Here is a 15,470-nt window from a genome sequence, read left to right on the forward strand (position 1 = left end):
ATGTTTGATGGTGCAGCCTAATTTAAAACTTTTTTTCAAATAAAAATGTCTTGTTTAGTATATTGAAATGCTTTTTAAACTGCAATAATTTAGTTGATGGACACATGCTATAAATACCACACTCATAATTGACATTTTATATAAATTTGAAGGGAATTTGTTGTTTAACGCAATGCCGTCATTTCACATTTCTGACACTAAAGGGCAGTAATCTCTTATTTTTCCATCGAGTGTTTTCACTACAGATATGCTTAGTTAGAGAAAAAGTAGTTGTTTTTTTTAACAATTAAACATTATGTTAACTTAGAAATAGAAAAATTATATGAAAACTTGTGGAATCATACTGTACCATTTAAAAAACAACTAAAGCTCATTCCTGCCAATTAGAAAAAAGAAGAAAAAAAAACTCGGAAAAGTTAAATAATTAAAAAAATAATTATGACTTAACATTTTCTATTAATATTATTTAACTTTTGCGAGTTTTTTTTTATTTTTATTTTTTAAATTGTTTATTTATTTATTTACCGGGAATGGGAATATACGGGAATATATGCAACAGTGAGAATATGAAGAAGAAAAAACTTTTTAATTAATAAAAAACTCGACCGGAAGTAAACTCATGTCAGTGAATCTGAATTCATTTTTGCCTTTTTGTGTGTGTTTTGTAACAGTTAAAATATGAACAAGGAAAGAAAAAACTTTTTAATTAAAAAAAAAAAAAAAAAAAAAAAACTTCTGGAAATCAGCTCATTCATGAAAATTCGGAGCACATTTATGTAAGTGAATCTAAATTTATTTGGCCTTTTTGTGTGTGTGTTTTGGAACAGTGAAAACTCGAACAAGGAAAGAAAAAAAAATTTCAGTGAAATAAAAACATATACACCGGAAATGAGCTCATTCATGAAAATTCCGAGCACGTTTGTGTCAGTGAACGCGTCCTATTTCATATCCAATGAGACCCCGCCCTGCCCGCTGTGAGACAGCCCAGGACCGTCGCTCTTCGCCCGGCTGAACTGTACCAGACTGTCACGGAACCACCCGGTACTCCCGTTAGCTCCCGTCTGAGAGCTGACGTTTTGTCCGGTGAAATGGGATGATGTAGCGGACAACTCTCTGGACTAACAGCGCATTTAACGGGTGTAGCATGCTAGGCTAAAAGAACACACACGGAGTGAAGCGGGGCGGTAACCAGAGCGAGCTAACGGAAGCTAACGGAACGTTCACCTGTGGAGCGGCTGCTGGGATGGACCGGGCCGGGGATAACGACCCTTCGGCTCCACCTGCACTCGACCCCAGCGGGAAGAGACCCTCCACGGAGGAGGAGGAGGGCGGCGCGGAGGCGAAACTCTTTGGTAAAGGTCCCGCGGCCACCTCCCTCCTCCAGATCGCCATCAGGAACGGAATCTACCAGAGCCAGGCGGCCAAGACCATGAACCTCACGGCCAACGTCTACAGCCTGACGTCCGGTGGGAGCAGCAGTAGCAGCAGTGGAGCGTCGGTGAACTCCTTGCTGAGCCGGAGGAGGCACCGGCATCGGAGGAATCTGTCTCTGGGAGCCCCCACCGGGACGTCCTCCACCGAGGCGTCGCCTCTTAGCACCCTGAGCCTGGACAGGAAGACCTTCCTCCGGCAGAAGCAGACCAAGCAGCTCCAGGCCTCGGATCGGACCTGGGTGAGGGCAGAGCTCCGGCGGGGCTGCATCCACGTCCATGACTGGCTCTCTCCATCCTACCCCCGACCCGTGCTGTGCACCCTGGACACCAGCGCGGCGGAGGTGGCCTCAAGGCTGGAGGGGGGCAAGGCTGGAGGTGTGCTGAGGATCTACGTCCAACATGTGGAGGATGTTGTTAGCAGTAGAGACAGTAGTAACGGGTACTCTGATGACAGCAGGAGTCTGGAGCTGAAAAACCACCAACCTGAGGAGGGGGGTCACTGTCAAACCCTCACCCAACAACCCTACTGCCTGGCCCCTGACCCTGCCTTCACTCCAGGTTTACTACTGGATGATGACAAAGCTGCTAGTAACTCATCATCAGAGGTTTATCTGAATGAAATTATCTGTGTGGATTCCAGTCTGAGTGCAGCTGATTCTTATGGAGCCTACTCAGGATCAGACATGGAGAGCAGCACCTGTGAGGACTTCAGTCCAGGAGGCCCCGGGACCACAGACCACAGGGACTCCCTGTCCCTGAGCGATGGCCAGGGATTGGCCACCGACTCCTCTCTGACCAGCCAGACCTGTGACAGCACCACAGAGGAGGGTCCAGACCCGTTTGAGAGCTCCTCAGATGAAGTGGAACCCAACACGTCTCCGACACATTCCAACGACAGCTCCTGTACCTCCAAACCGGCCTGGACCCCAGACTCCAAATCCACCAAAATGGCTTCCAAATGCTCCACCACGTCCCAGGCTCGGCCCTTGACCAGCCTAGCATCTGTCCAACCAGAACCCAACAACACAGACTGGTCTGAAACCATTACTCCCAGTCCTAGCCCGGCCCTGTTCCTCCAGCTCCATGGTGGGGCAGTGAGACGACTGGCAGATGATGAAGCACCTCTGCAGATACTCAACGATTATCTGGCACATCTGGGCTTTGACGACCCGTGGAGAGTCCAGGAGGAGGGGATGAACCCAGAGATCGGTTGCCTCATTCGCTTCTATTTTGGTGAGTATGAACTCAGAAAAAAAATAATCAATTCGGTGATATATCGCATTATTTCACTGGGCGATTATTGTATCGATCCAAAAAATGTACAAATTGTTTTTTAAATCATGTTATAACATATGCATGGCATGTCAACACCCAGTCACGTAGTGTCAGTGAGCCACATAAGACAGTTTTTTCAACCTTGGGGTCGTGATCCCATGTGGGGTTGCTTGAAATGTCTAGTAATTGGTAAAAAAAACAAAAAAAAAAACTTTACTGATTAAACATATATTTTTACATTTTAAAAAATATCCTTTTTCAAATTAGCACATCACACACACAATATATATCTAACAACCGTATTCTATACTTAACGTTTCTGAAAATATAAATCTAGCTCAAATACAATGCAGTACAAAAATATCTGAAGTGATGCATTTTGTAATACATTTTAATAAACATGATCAAAAACTAATTGTAAAAAAAAAAAAATGTCTCTGAGGTCACCAGACATTTGTGATATAAACATGGGGTTTTGACCCAAAAAAAAGGTTAAGAACCACTGACGTAATGTGTGGTTAAACTACATCACTCCTCTATGCATTTTAGCTGGAAGTTGATTGCACTTTATTTTAGGGCTGCTCGATTGTAGAAAAAAAATATAATCACGATTATTTTAGTCATAATTGAAATCCCGATTATTTGTCAACCAAAAAGTTGTTTATTTTTTGTACAAAATAATACAAAATATATTCTTTAAACATAAATAAAATCCTTCAAACACTAAAAAGAAGAGGAGGAGCTTGCATGCGCGTGCATTAAACAACTCAAAGTTAATATTAATAATAGTTTTTTTTTCTCGTATGTGCCAAGCTTTATTCTTTGTAGATATCCTAAATTGTGGAAGTTTGTTTTATTTAGCAAATAAAACATATGTATAATTGATTTTTGATTTTTTTTTAATAAATTTTTTTTTTCACGATTGTTGTTTTGTAATCGTTGAGTGTAATAATCAAAACCGTAATCGAATTTCGATTATTTGCACAGCCTTACTTTTTTTTTTTTATAAAACATACTGGGCACGTTATAGATATGTGGTAACTTTTTTTTTTTTCTTTAAGAATTTAAAAACAACAGAATCAGAATCTGTCGTAGAGGCAAAAGTTAAACTTTTTTGAAAAATGTTATTTGACAGTTTAATAAATATACCACTTGTTTTTGATATTTGTACTTGAATTTAGGGCTGCACAATTATGGCCAAAATCATAGTCACGATTATTTTGATCAGTATTGTAATCCCGATTATAATCACCATTATTTATCATGTTAGGAAAAAAAATCTGTTTTATTACACTACTTTTAAACAAATAATGTGTGTACAGTTTACAGTGCAACATTAAGCTTTAAATAACAGTTATACTAAAAACATAAGAAGAAAAAAAACCCAATAATTTTAAATGTACCACGAGCTAACTGAATAAATACACTATTACAGAGTGCAGAGCACATATTTTATAAATGTAAATATTGCAGACGATCAGGTTAATTTAACAAAAATCGGGATCACGATTAAAATTTGATTAATTGTGCAGCCCTACTTGAATTGAATTACAGTTGGTTACCATTTACTTGTTCTCGCAAGTTTAAAAATAAATAAATAAATAAATTGTATTTCATGCCATTTTCCACTTGTAAAGGTGAAATTTGTAATTCTTGATATTGCGAGGTGTATCGTATTGTTTATTATCGGGATATATCGTATCGTGATATGTGAATCGTATCGTCAAAGTCATGGCAATGCACACCCTAGTATGACCCTGGTTCTGTTTGGTACAGTTTGGTTCTGTACGATACAGTTTGGTACAGTTTGGTTCTGTTTGGTACAGTTTGGTTCTGTCTGGTACAGTTTGGTGCCGTAGGACGTTCCAATGGTGGAGAAGCTGGGACACTTTTTCGTCTCTTTTGTTCTCCATTCATTCCCAGCGTAGCGTGAGCCGTGTCTTTGTGTTTGCTCAGTGGAACTGTCAAACCAGTGCATCCATTATTGTCTTGATGGCACAATACGCCGTGTTGTTCCCGCGCCCGGTCTCTCTGTGTGTGTAGTGGGCGGACTGGGAGACACATCTGGAGGTTACAGGTTTGATCTCCTAACAGGTTCCACTCACTTTGTCTCCTTGTTATTGTTCATCTCGGGGCTTCTGCTCTTGTTTTGCTGACCTGGAGGATAAGAGGATAGAAAAGCAGCCGTCATGTCTTATGGGATTAACGCAGCACAATCATGTTTTTTGACCTTCTTTTTTTTTTTTTTTTACTACACCATTAGCGGACAGTGAAGGGATTAGGAGTGCAGAGCATCTGCTAATAGATCAGAAGTTGTGATGTTTGATCTTGATAGCGTACACTTCATACACGTTCTGCATGTCCAATGATCCGAGGAGGAGGAGGAGGCGGAGGAGGAGGAGCTCTTTGAGAGATCTGATACATTTAGTATTTTCTCCTCCTCAGGAACAAACTGGGAGTTAAAGGAACAGAATAGGAGTGTGAGTGGCCATGAGTCTGACGATACGAGTCACTATTTGCATGCCACGATTCAATATATGCCTACACTAAACAATATGATGCACATTTATCTTGATATCAATTACAAATTTCACCTTTTTTCCAATTTTTTTTTGAAATTTTCACCAGTACAAAATGGTATGAAATACAGTTGATTTCATTTTTTTTTTTAATTTGTGAGAATAATTAAATGGTAACTAACTGTAGATCAGGTACAAATATAAAAAACAAGTCAAATGACATTTAAAAAAGAAAGTTAAACTTTTGCTTATACAACATAACTTACAAGTTAATCAAATCTAATTGATCTCAGTAAACATAATTTAAAAGTTAATCTAATAAGTAAACATAACTTATAACAAGTTTATCAAATCTAATTGATCTAAATAAATGTAATTTCCAAGTTAATTAAATCTAATCTGATCTAAGTAAACATAACTTAAAAGTACAAAATGGTATGAAATACAATAATTTCATTTTTTTTAAACTTAACCGAACAAGTAAATGGTAACTAACTGTAATTCAAGTACAAATATCAAAAGCAAATGGTGTTTATCAAAAACACCACTATATTAAGTAAATATAACTTAAAGTTAATTAAATCTAATTGATCTAAGTAAACATACAGTAAATCAGCATTTTTTTTAGTTTAAAAGTTAGGTATGACCGAATGTTTAATTAGTTAAATGAATCTAATTAATCAAACATAATTTCTTTTATTTAAGGCAATATTTTTTCGCACGATCAATTATTGATATGCTTGTGCTAAGTATCGATTTTTTTCAAAAACTTTTCTGCTTTTTCACTAAAATGTGCAGGTACGTCTTCACAGAAATGTTGTCACTGTTTGTTGAAGGAACCAATATATTGTTTACTGTAATATTTCACTATACTGGTGTCACTGGTGAGAAAGACCCTATTTGTTGTTTACATAAAGCATTATTAGAGATACTTATTAGTTTACATTGGTATGTTGACACTTATTTACAGAAATGTTGCACTAAAATAGTGTCACTGTTCATAGGACACTTTTTCAATTTATTGTCTTTCAGAAATATAAAATAAAAATTGTATTTTTTCACTTAACTTTTTTTTTTCTTGTTATGTCATAGATTATCGTAGATTGATTTCTGACCAATATATCAATAATCGCAGTATTGTCATATCGTGAAATAATTGTTATCGTGTATCGTATCATGAGGTACTCAGAGGTCCCCACCTCTAGTACGTCACATGCTTGTTGTTCAGTGACAGGAGCTCATTTTTTCCCGTAAACAGCGCGTATGTGTCGACTGATGAAGGCAAAGCAGAGACAGAAATGATTCTGACGTTGCTCGTCTACATGTTTTCAGACAACATCACACGTTCCACGCTGTGTTTTTCCCTGTAACACTGAACTCTGCATGTGTAGCACGTTTTAGCAGAACGCACCAACGTGTCACTACTTAATTCAGTGTGATTTCAGCACATCTGATGCATAGAAATAAAAAGATATAACTATAATTCACTCAGTTAACTATTTTAAGGATGTTTGACATGATTTTGAGAAAGTTAATAGCATCAAATTATGCTCTTTATATAAAGAATAAAGAGTTGACTTTACTCCAAAAATATATGCAAAGTCATCTTAAAAAAAGTAATTTATGTTGACTTTATCACATCTAATGATCTAAGTCAACAGCATTTATAAGTTAATCAAAATTAATAGTAAACATAAAGTAAACATAACTTATAGCTTAATGGAATGTAATAAGTAAACAAAACTAAAGTAAACATAATTCATAAGTTCATTGAATGTTCGGTAATTGATCTACATAAACATCATTTATAACTTGAATCTAATTGATTTCGGTAAACATAACTTATAATTTAATCAAATCTAGTTGATGTAGTTTAAAAGTTAGCATTTTTTTTTTTAAAGAAATCAACTTATTCTTTAGTGTATGACCTAATGTTTAAAATTCATGAAGTTTTTAAAGATTGTGAATTTGTAACTATTATAACTAATATTTGTGACTCAATTAACAAACGCAACAATAACAACATTAATAAACACGATTTTAATCAATATTTTCCGTGTAAACGTGACCTCCTCCCCCTCTCCTCCTCCTCCTTCTCCTCCTTCTCCTCCTCCTCCTCCTCATCCTTCGTTGGTTTTTGTGTTGCTTGGATGGTTCCTGCTTCAGTTCCTCGTGCTTTGCAAACATTTTGTTTATGACTTTTTTTCTTCACACATGCTGATGATGCTGTTTTTTCACACAGAGTGAAGTTTACAGTGGATCAATCTTTTTTTTCTGATCTAATCAGAGATCAGAGCAATAACATTGATCCAATCTGAAACAGAAGCAAAGTTGGCTTTAAGAAGGCTATTTTTACTGTGCGTTTGGACTGTGGCCTTTAACGTACTCGTGATGTGTGTGTGATGTGTGTGATGTGTGTGTGTGTGTGTGTGTGTGTGTGTGTGTGTGTGTGTGTGTGTGTGTGTGTGTGTGTGTGTGTGTGTGTGTGTGTGTGTGTGTGTGTGTGTGTGTGTGTGTGTGTGTGTGTGTGTGTGTGTGTGTGTGTGTGTGTGTGTGTGTGTTTTATCTGTGTGTGAATGATTGCTGTCAGCACTGAGCAGTGATGGAGCCGTCTGATGCTGATAGGCTGAGGCTGTGTCTGCCTCTTGTCCCAAAGCTTCCTCATGGCTCTAATGTCTTAATGGCTGTCGTTATCAGATCGGTTCTGAACCATTAACCCTTTCATCACTGCTGTGTTTCACCCCAGCCGAGAGACGGACACCAAAACACTTTAGTTTGAGACGATTAGACGAGAATAATTCATTATTGTCACTGTTTGATCTCGTTCGGGTGACAGTAACACTTTGTCATGTTAACTCTGCCAAGTCGTATCGAAATAGGAAAATAATACAGAATAGAATGAAAAATAAACAAACAAAATATTATAGATTAACAACAAAGTAGTAGTGGATGTGCATTGCCATGAATCTGACGATACGATACGTTTCATGATTTGCATGTCACAATATCAATATTTAGAATTTTTACCAAGTACAAAATGGTATGAAATACTATCTACAACAGATTCTGATTCTGTTAAGTTCTTAAATTCTTAAACAAGTTTTAATGAACTATGGCCAGAACGTCACCATGCCGATTACCACGTTCCTGAGAATTCAATCAAATAAATTATATTATTCTAAGGTGCAGCGGTTCATTGATTTATACACTTCTTTTCAATATTTATCTGATATTTATCCGATATTGACAACAAAAAAAAAAGTATTAGCCAGCATCAAAAATCTATTTATGCACTTGGAAAGTGAAACAAAAGTTGTTTTTTTGGAACTTTTGAGTTTATTTTCCAGGGTTTTCTGATTCATTTTTTTTGTTTATTTTATTCAGTTGTAGAATATGCTTATTGTTTAAAATTTACCTTTTTATTTGATTTATTGAGCTTTAATTATATTTATTCACTTGTAGAATATGCTAAACTCGCGATTATTTAACAGTTTAAAAATATAATGTTTTACTTTTATTGGATTTATTTTGGGTTATTTCCAATTTCTATCATTATTTTATTCACATGTAGAATATGCTAAAATTGCGGTTTTTTTACACTTTTTACACATATATATATGTTTTTACTTTTTATTGGATTTATTTAGGGTTATTTTCAATTTCTATAATTATTTTATTCACTTGTAGTATATGCTAAAGTTGCGGTTATTTAACACTTTAAAAACATAATTTTCAGTTTTTTTAAGTTAATTTTCTGATCAGTTTTTTTATTCATTTTATTCAATAGTAGCGTATTCTTTTGTTTAAGGTTAATTGGTTTAATAACAAGTGTGATACTTCAGTTGCTCTCTATTGTCTGTTTGAGTAAAATTACTTGATCAAGCCTTTCCACACTACAAAATAAGTATTTAATTATACTGTAATTATTTTATTAAAGAAGTATGTATGATTCATGCTGATATCGGATCAATGTCGGTATCGGCCGATACGCAAGGCAGCAATATCGGTATCATATCGGAAATGAAAAAGCTGTATTGGGACATCCCTAATTTTTTTTAGCTACATTTTTATGCAGTCCAATTGACAGTATTATTAAAAAATAAATCACACGTATTAACAAACATTTAGAAATAAATAGATTTTACAGTAAGAGAGCGCTCTAGTTCTCAAGTTATAACAATTATCTCTGAGCTCAAGGATATTTAGAGAGCAAAACTAGCAAACATAAGGTGGCCCACAGTGTCCCTCCCTCTTCGTGTGTGTGTGTGTGTGTTTTAGTGTATGTGTGTGTGTGTGTGTGTGTGTGCAGCACCAGCAGAAAGTAGCACATGTTGTCGGTGCCAGACAGACTCAGCACGTGCTGACGCTCAGGGAAACAGAGACGCTCACATTTCACCTCCTCAGAGCTTTCTAGTTCCAGTCACTGCAGCTTCCCGTTCACGCAGAGGTCACCGCTCGGCTCCTCAAGGTCAGAGCGGCATCGATCAGAACCAGCACGGGCTGAGAGGAGGGAGGGCGGGGTTTCCCTCCTTTTGGAGATGCTCGGTGCAGCCGGGGACACATGACCGTGTTTACCCAGGGCGCGTCTCCTCCACGAGGATGTTTCTCTTTCACAAAAAGAAAGGGAAGGAAAAGGCGGCACTGTGTGTGTGTGTAAACTTACACACAACAGGGAAGGGCGGACACCATTTAAATGAAAGCATGACATTGACACATTGGTCAACGTTTAAGCAGCATTGTCATGGCTACTTGCAGGGAATTAATTCACTGCACCTACAAAGCAGAGCCTGCTCTTTATGGTGCTCTGAACAAAAGTGTGACACATTTATTCAGTGACTGTATATTCTTAAGGTTTATATTGGTCAGCACAAACCAGGGTTGGGGTCAATTACATGTTTCAGTCACATTGTGTTTTCAATTACCCATGTTCAATTATAATTCAATTACGATTACAGTGACCAGCATTTTTTCCAATTTCAATTAAATTACAATTGTTTTTTTATCCTCAAAAAGTGAAATTTGCCCAGCCAAATAAACTATATAGAGGAAACCGTGCATTAAAAACACACTTCAAATGAAGCTCTGCATTCGTTATTTTCAATCACAAGATAACATGATCACCAGTCGAATCGTAACACTTAGAGAACATGGTTATGGGTGGAGTTGGACGTATTTCTTGGTCCTACTTTTGAGTTATTTGCCCGTTTTCCGCTGAAAAATACTGTGTAAATATATAATATTGTTCCTAAACATGCATGTAAGACATTTCCGTGTAACAGTGCGCTGACATGCTCGGGTGGCTGAAGTTAGCGAGTAAATCACAGACTGTTGAAGACACAAAAACCATGAGTCCTTTTGGGTGGGAGTCCTTAAGCTGCACACTGTTTAAGGGAGTGTTAAGGTTCCTTAGGAGAGCTCTTCTTCTCCGCTTTATTGTCTACTACCAAACCTCAGAGTTGGATCTGTCGCCCCGTTATATCGATATATTTAACATCTCCTGATTATTTAGAGCAACCAAAAGCAGCACAAATTGTCATGATATAAAAAGACATATTTTTTTTAAAGTTTATAAAATTAATATGGTACAAAATAATGTTTTATTAGGCATAGATCTTCTAAAAAGGACGTTCCAAAGGTTTTAGGACACATTTATGAAAACAGTGGAGGATCCCTTTAACAACTTGGCAACCGTAGAGAATAATAAGCATAATAAATCTACACATGTATCAAAGGAAAAGACCTGTAATTAAATGTGTGTTGTTACACCAGCTGCTCTGTGTGTGTCAACGACTTCAGGCCTTTTTTCCTCGTCCGTTGCAACACGAGCACACAAACGCATCGTTTTCAGCTCAAAGCCCGAGGACAAACAGGAACAGCCAGTCCTGGCCCCGCAGACACAGATAAAGACGCAGTGGCCTCCGCGGCAACCACAAACAAACGTGGCTCGCACAAAGGTTTACATTCATGGAAGTTGTAGAAGTAAAAAAAAAAAGTGCAGGCTGGGATCAGCTGACCCAGGAGGAGGAGGAGGAGGGGGGGGGAGGCCTGTAATCCTCGTCAGGTGATTTCTCGCTTGATGTTGGTCAGACTTTGTGAGAGAAGCCAAGCGTCACATAGTAAAGACATAAAAACATGACAGTGTTCATTTAAATTTAGGAAGTTTCTGAGTGGAGTTTGCATGTTCTCCCAAAAGATGCATGTGAGATTATCTGTGGATGTGAATGCCAATGTAGGGCATTCATTTACACGCTGTTTTTCACTGAAAAACACATGATTAAAATGTCAAGAAACTCTGCCCATAATCCCGTTCAAAATCATGTACTATGTGTTACGGTTAGAGTGGTGATCGTGTCATCCTGTGACTGAAAATGAACGTGTTGGTTCAGATTATAATGACTGCATTCTAATTTGAAAAGGCTCAGTGGTCTCCAAACCAAGGGGTGCACCCTCTAGGGGGGAGTGTGACGTCATGACAGATTGGGCCGTGATGGGGGGGAGTGAGAATGGCCTTGAACATTGGGCATCATGAAAAATAGAAGACAACTTTATTATTCCTATTCTAAAATATGTATTTTAAACATTTTATGTTATTTTAAGGAGTTTTGATAACATTTTTCAATAAACGTTAAATTTTTAAACATTTCTTTCTAAGAAAAGGTTGCAATTGGGGGGTGGGATTCTGAAATGTTCTCGTTCTATTAAGGGCGCGCAACAGAACAAGTTGAAGAACCTCTGGTGTAGCTCTTGGTGTGTTAGCTGAACTGGAGATGAGTTTACCTGGTGACACTCTTGATTTCAAATCAGGCAAAAACATTTATGGACAATATTGCACATTTACACACTTCTATTCACCAGAAAACTAATGATTGAATGTCTAGAAAGTGGTGCAAACAGTCAAATATTTCCTATTCCACCCATAATCCTCGCTACATGTTCCGTTTTGTTTAGTGATCATGTTATCCTGTGACTGAAAATGAATGCAGAGCGTCATCTGAAGTGTTTTTATTCTGTTGGTTCAGATTATTATTCATTCTAATGTGAAAAGGCTCTGGTAAAGAGATGAGTTTAGCTATTGGTGTATTAGCTGAACTGATGATGAGTTTACCTGGTGACACGTCACCAGGTAAACTCTCCAATCGCACGGCTGTGCACGCTTTCCTACAAATCGTGAGTTTGAATCTCCGTTTGTCGGTAATTAAAAGTTTCACAATTAGTACCACACATTTACTTCCAATGTATTTTTCCTGTCGAACGCATGGCTAATGGTTAGCATTGTGGCTAACGTCACTCTTGCAATGTACCGGTAATCTTATGTGATTTATGCGCAACTATCCTGTTTATGCAAATAATTTGAAACATATGAAATATACAATTATTAACAGTCGTTCAGTTGACTCCAAAAAACCAATTGAACATGTTTGGTACTTTGTCAGGAAGTTTAATAGCAATGAAATCATCTAAACAGGAAAAATGTAAAATTTCAGAGAAATGGAAATGCAATTTGGGGAATTTTGAAACTCAAAATGGGAGGTCCTTAACTGTAGATGGAGTTTTATCCATAATTCTTCTTACTGTAGAGAGGAGTTTATATGATTTTTAAGTATTTGGTGTTGAAGTTCGTTTAACTTCATGTTTGTAAATGGTGGGAAAGCTTGTGAGCAGAGGTCAGGTGGGTCACCTGAATGTTGTGGGAGAAGCACGGAAACAAAAGGGAGAGCATTAAGGAATTCAGCTGATGGAAGAGGAGAAACACCCAATGAGAGGCACCATTGTTCCAGGGGGGGTTCTGCCTCCAATGGTGACCTTGGTAACTGGTGATACGACACCGAGGGATCGTTTTATTTTTCTGCTTTGCTCATCATCATCATGAAGTGACTGTGTTATCACTGCAGCCAGGGGAGGAATGATTGAACGTGATCCCCAGATAAAATAGTGACCAGTTGAACCAGAACAGCAGCATGTTTGATTACTCAATAGGACCTCTTGGAGTTGGGCAACGCAAATGCAAATGAGGTCACCTGATGAGGCAACATGGAGCGCTGAGGCTGCTGCTGTAAGATGTTACATAAGCAGCTAATCTGCTTTGTGTGTGTGTGTGTGTGTGCGTGCGTGCGTGCGTGTCCCTCTCTCTCTGCTTCCCTGCTGACACTGTGAAGTTCGTGGAAACTGTAGAAAAGCAACGAAGAATGTCGGGAAGATGAAAAGCAGCTGTTTTCTGTTCCTAAACTCTGCATCTCACATCTCAGAGTAGCATTAAATCATTTGTGTGTGTGTGTGTGTGTGTCCGTCCCTCTGCAGGTAAGCCTCGCTGCGTGGGCGGCTCTGAGCGCGTGCAGCTCTCGGGCGTGTTCAACGTGCGTAAAGGGAAGCTGGCCCTGCCCGTGAACCGCTGGTCCAGACGTCAGGTGACCCTGAGCGGGACCTGCCTCATCGTGTCCTCGGTGAAACACGCACACACGGGAAAGATGCACATCCTCCCCCTCATTGGAGGAAAGGTAGCGTCACACGTCTCATTAACTACACACGCATTTTTCCCAAAAAGAAAACACCGACCTCGACATACTCACCTGTGTACTGGCCCATACGTGTCTATATCTTCTATTTTGTATTCTGCTGTTTTATTTTATTTGATTTATCTGCTGCTGAAACTGTGCAAATTTCCCCTTGTGAGACTAATAAATAGATTAGAAAGAATAGAATAGAATCATTTTATTGTCATTGCACAAAGTACAACAAAATTGCACAGGCCCCTCCCACAACATTCAGTTGGACTAAAAACTTCATCATAAAGTTCAGTATAAAAGTTAATCCGAATCAAAGTGCATGGGTATAAAAAGTTAATCAGTTTTAAAGTTAACAAAGGTTAATATCTTCATCTTTTGTCTTTATCTTTTATGGCAAAATACAATATAGCACAGTGTTTTTCAACCTTGGGGTCGGGGCCCTATGTGGGGTATCTTGGAATTAAAATCAGATCACCTGAAATGTCTAGTATTTGGTATAGCAAAAATAAGAAAACGTATTTAAAAACATTGTTTTAATAATTATTTTTCAAATACACATCACACACAATAAGTATCAAACAACTGTATCATATGCTTAAACTTTCTGAAATATAAATCTGCAGTATGAAAATATCTGAGGTGGCACATTAATCCTGGCTACTTATTTGTATTTACAACACATTTTAATAAACATGATCAAAAACTAATTCTAGGAATAACAAAATGGGGTCGTGAACCTTTGATATTGTAGATAAATAAGTTGTTATTGTCCAAAGGTTTGAAAATTATTTCACAAAGACTTAAAAAATGACGGAAGTCAATTACCTTTATTATGCATTATAACAATATGTCTCTTATAAACTTTATTAACATCTTTCAATCATTCAAACAATGAGAAACATCTCATTGAAATGTAAAAATTAAATACATTTTAAATTAAAAAAAACTCAAGGTTTACAGAACATTAAATAATCATTAAATCTACACTTCAATATTAAATAACTGTGAAAGTTTTTATCCCATGCTGACAGTGAGCTTTATTCTGTGACTGTTTGTTGTCATGGAGATGGAGGTGATGAGGTCTTGACCAGATGATGGAAAATCTGTCTTAACTTCCTAGAGCTGGGCTTTTCAACCTTGGGGTGGGGACGTGATGTGGGGTTTCATGGAAATAAAATGGGGTCACCTGAAATATTTATATTTTAATTAAAAAATAAAAACAGATTTTTCAATTGCAGTATAGAATGGTGCTGGGTTTTAAACCTAAGGATCATGAACCCATATCCGGTCGCCTGGATATAACATTAAAATAGGGTCACATGAAATGTCTAGTAATAATAAAATTAAAATAAATTTAAAAAAATGTTTTTTTTTATTCATGAATTTTATTTTGTTTATTGTTTTGTATTTATCTATTTTGAACAATTAAAAAACAATGCATATTATCACAGAAATATATTTACAGTGCAGGAAGAGAAAGAAAGTGAATAATTATTATTTTTCAAATTAAACCACCACACGCAATCTCAAACATATTTCTATACTTTGAATTTCTGAAATATAAAACTCGTTAAAAAAAGATGCAGCATAAAAAATATCTGAGGTAGTCGCATATTGTCACTTTGTGCTCTAATACTGGCTACTTCTGTATTTGTAACACAGTAGAACAAACTGTGAAATCTGAAAACTTACAGCTCAGAAAGTTGTGATATAAAAATGAGGTCACGACAAGAAAAAGG

The 15,470-nt window shown here is 37.3% G+C and overlaps 1 protein-coding gene across 1 annotated transcript in view; it reads left to right on the top strand.

Annotated features, from left to right (window-relative positions):
• The first annotated feature begins 939 nt into the window (after window positions 1-939).
• LOC114462010 (PH domain leucine-rich repeat-containing protein phosphatase 1-like) overlaps window positions 940-15,470 on the top strand; it is a 28,539-nt gene continuing 14,008 nt past the window's right edge. The window contains exons 1-2 of the mRNA XM_028444553.1: window positions 940-2,666; window positions 13,526-13,722. Coding sequence (XP_028300354.1) covers window positions 1,244-2,666; window positions 13,526-13,722 — 1,620 coding nt within the window. The 5' untranslated portion in view covers window positions 940-1,243. The remainder of the gene's footprint in view (window positions 2,667-13,525; window positions 13,723-15,470) is intronic.

The sequence above is a fragment of the Gouania willdenowi genome, chromosome 4, assembly GCF_900634775.1.
Source record: "Gouania willdenowi chromosome 4, fGouWil2.1, whole genome shotgun sequence".
Classification (NCBI taxonomy): Eukaryota; Metazoa; Chordata; class Actinopteri; order Blenniiformes; family Gobiesocidae; genus Gouania; species Gouania willdenowi.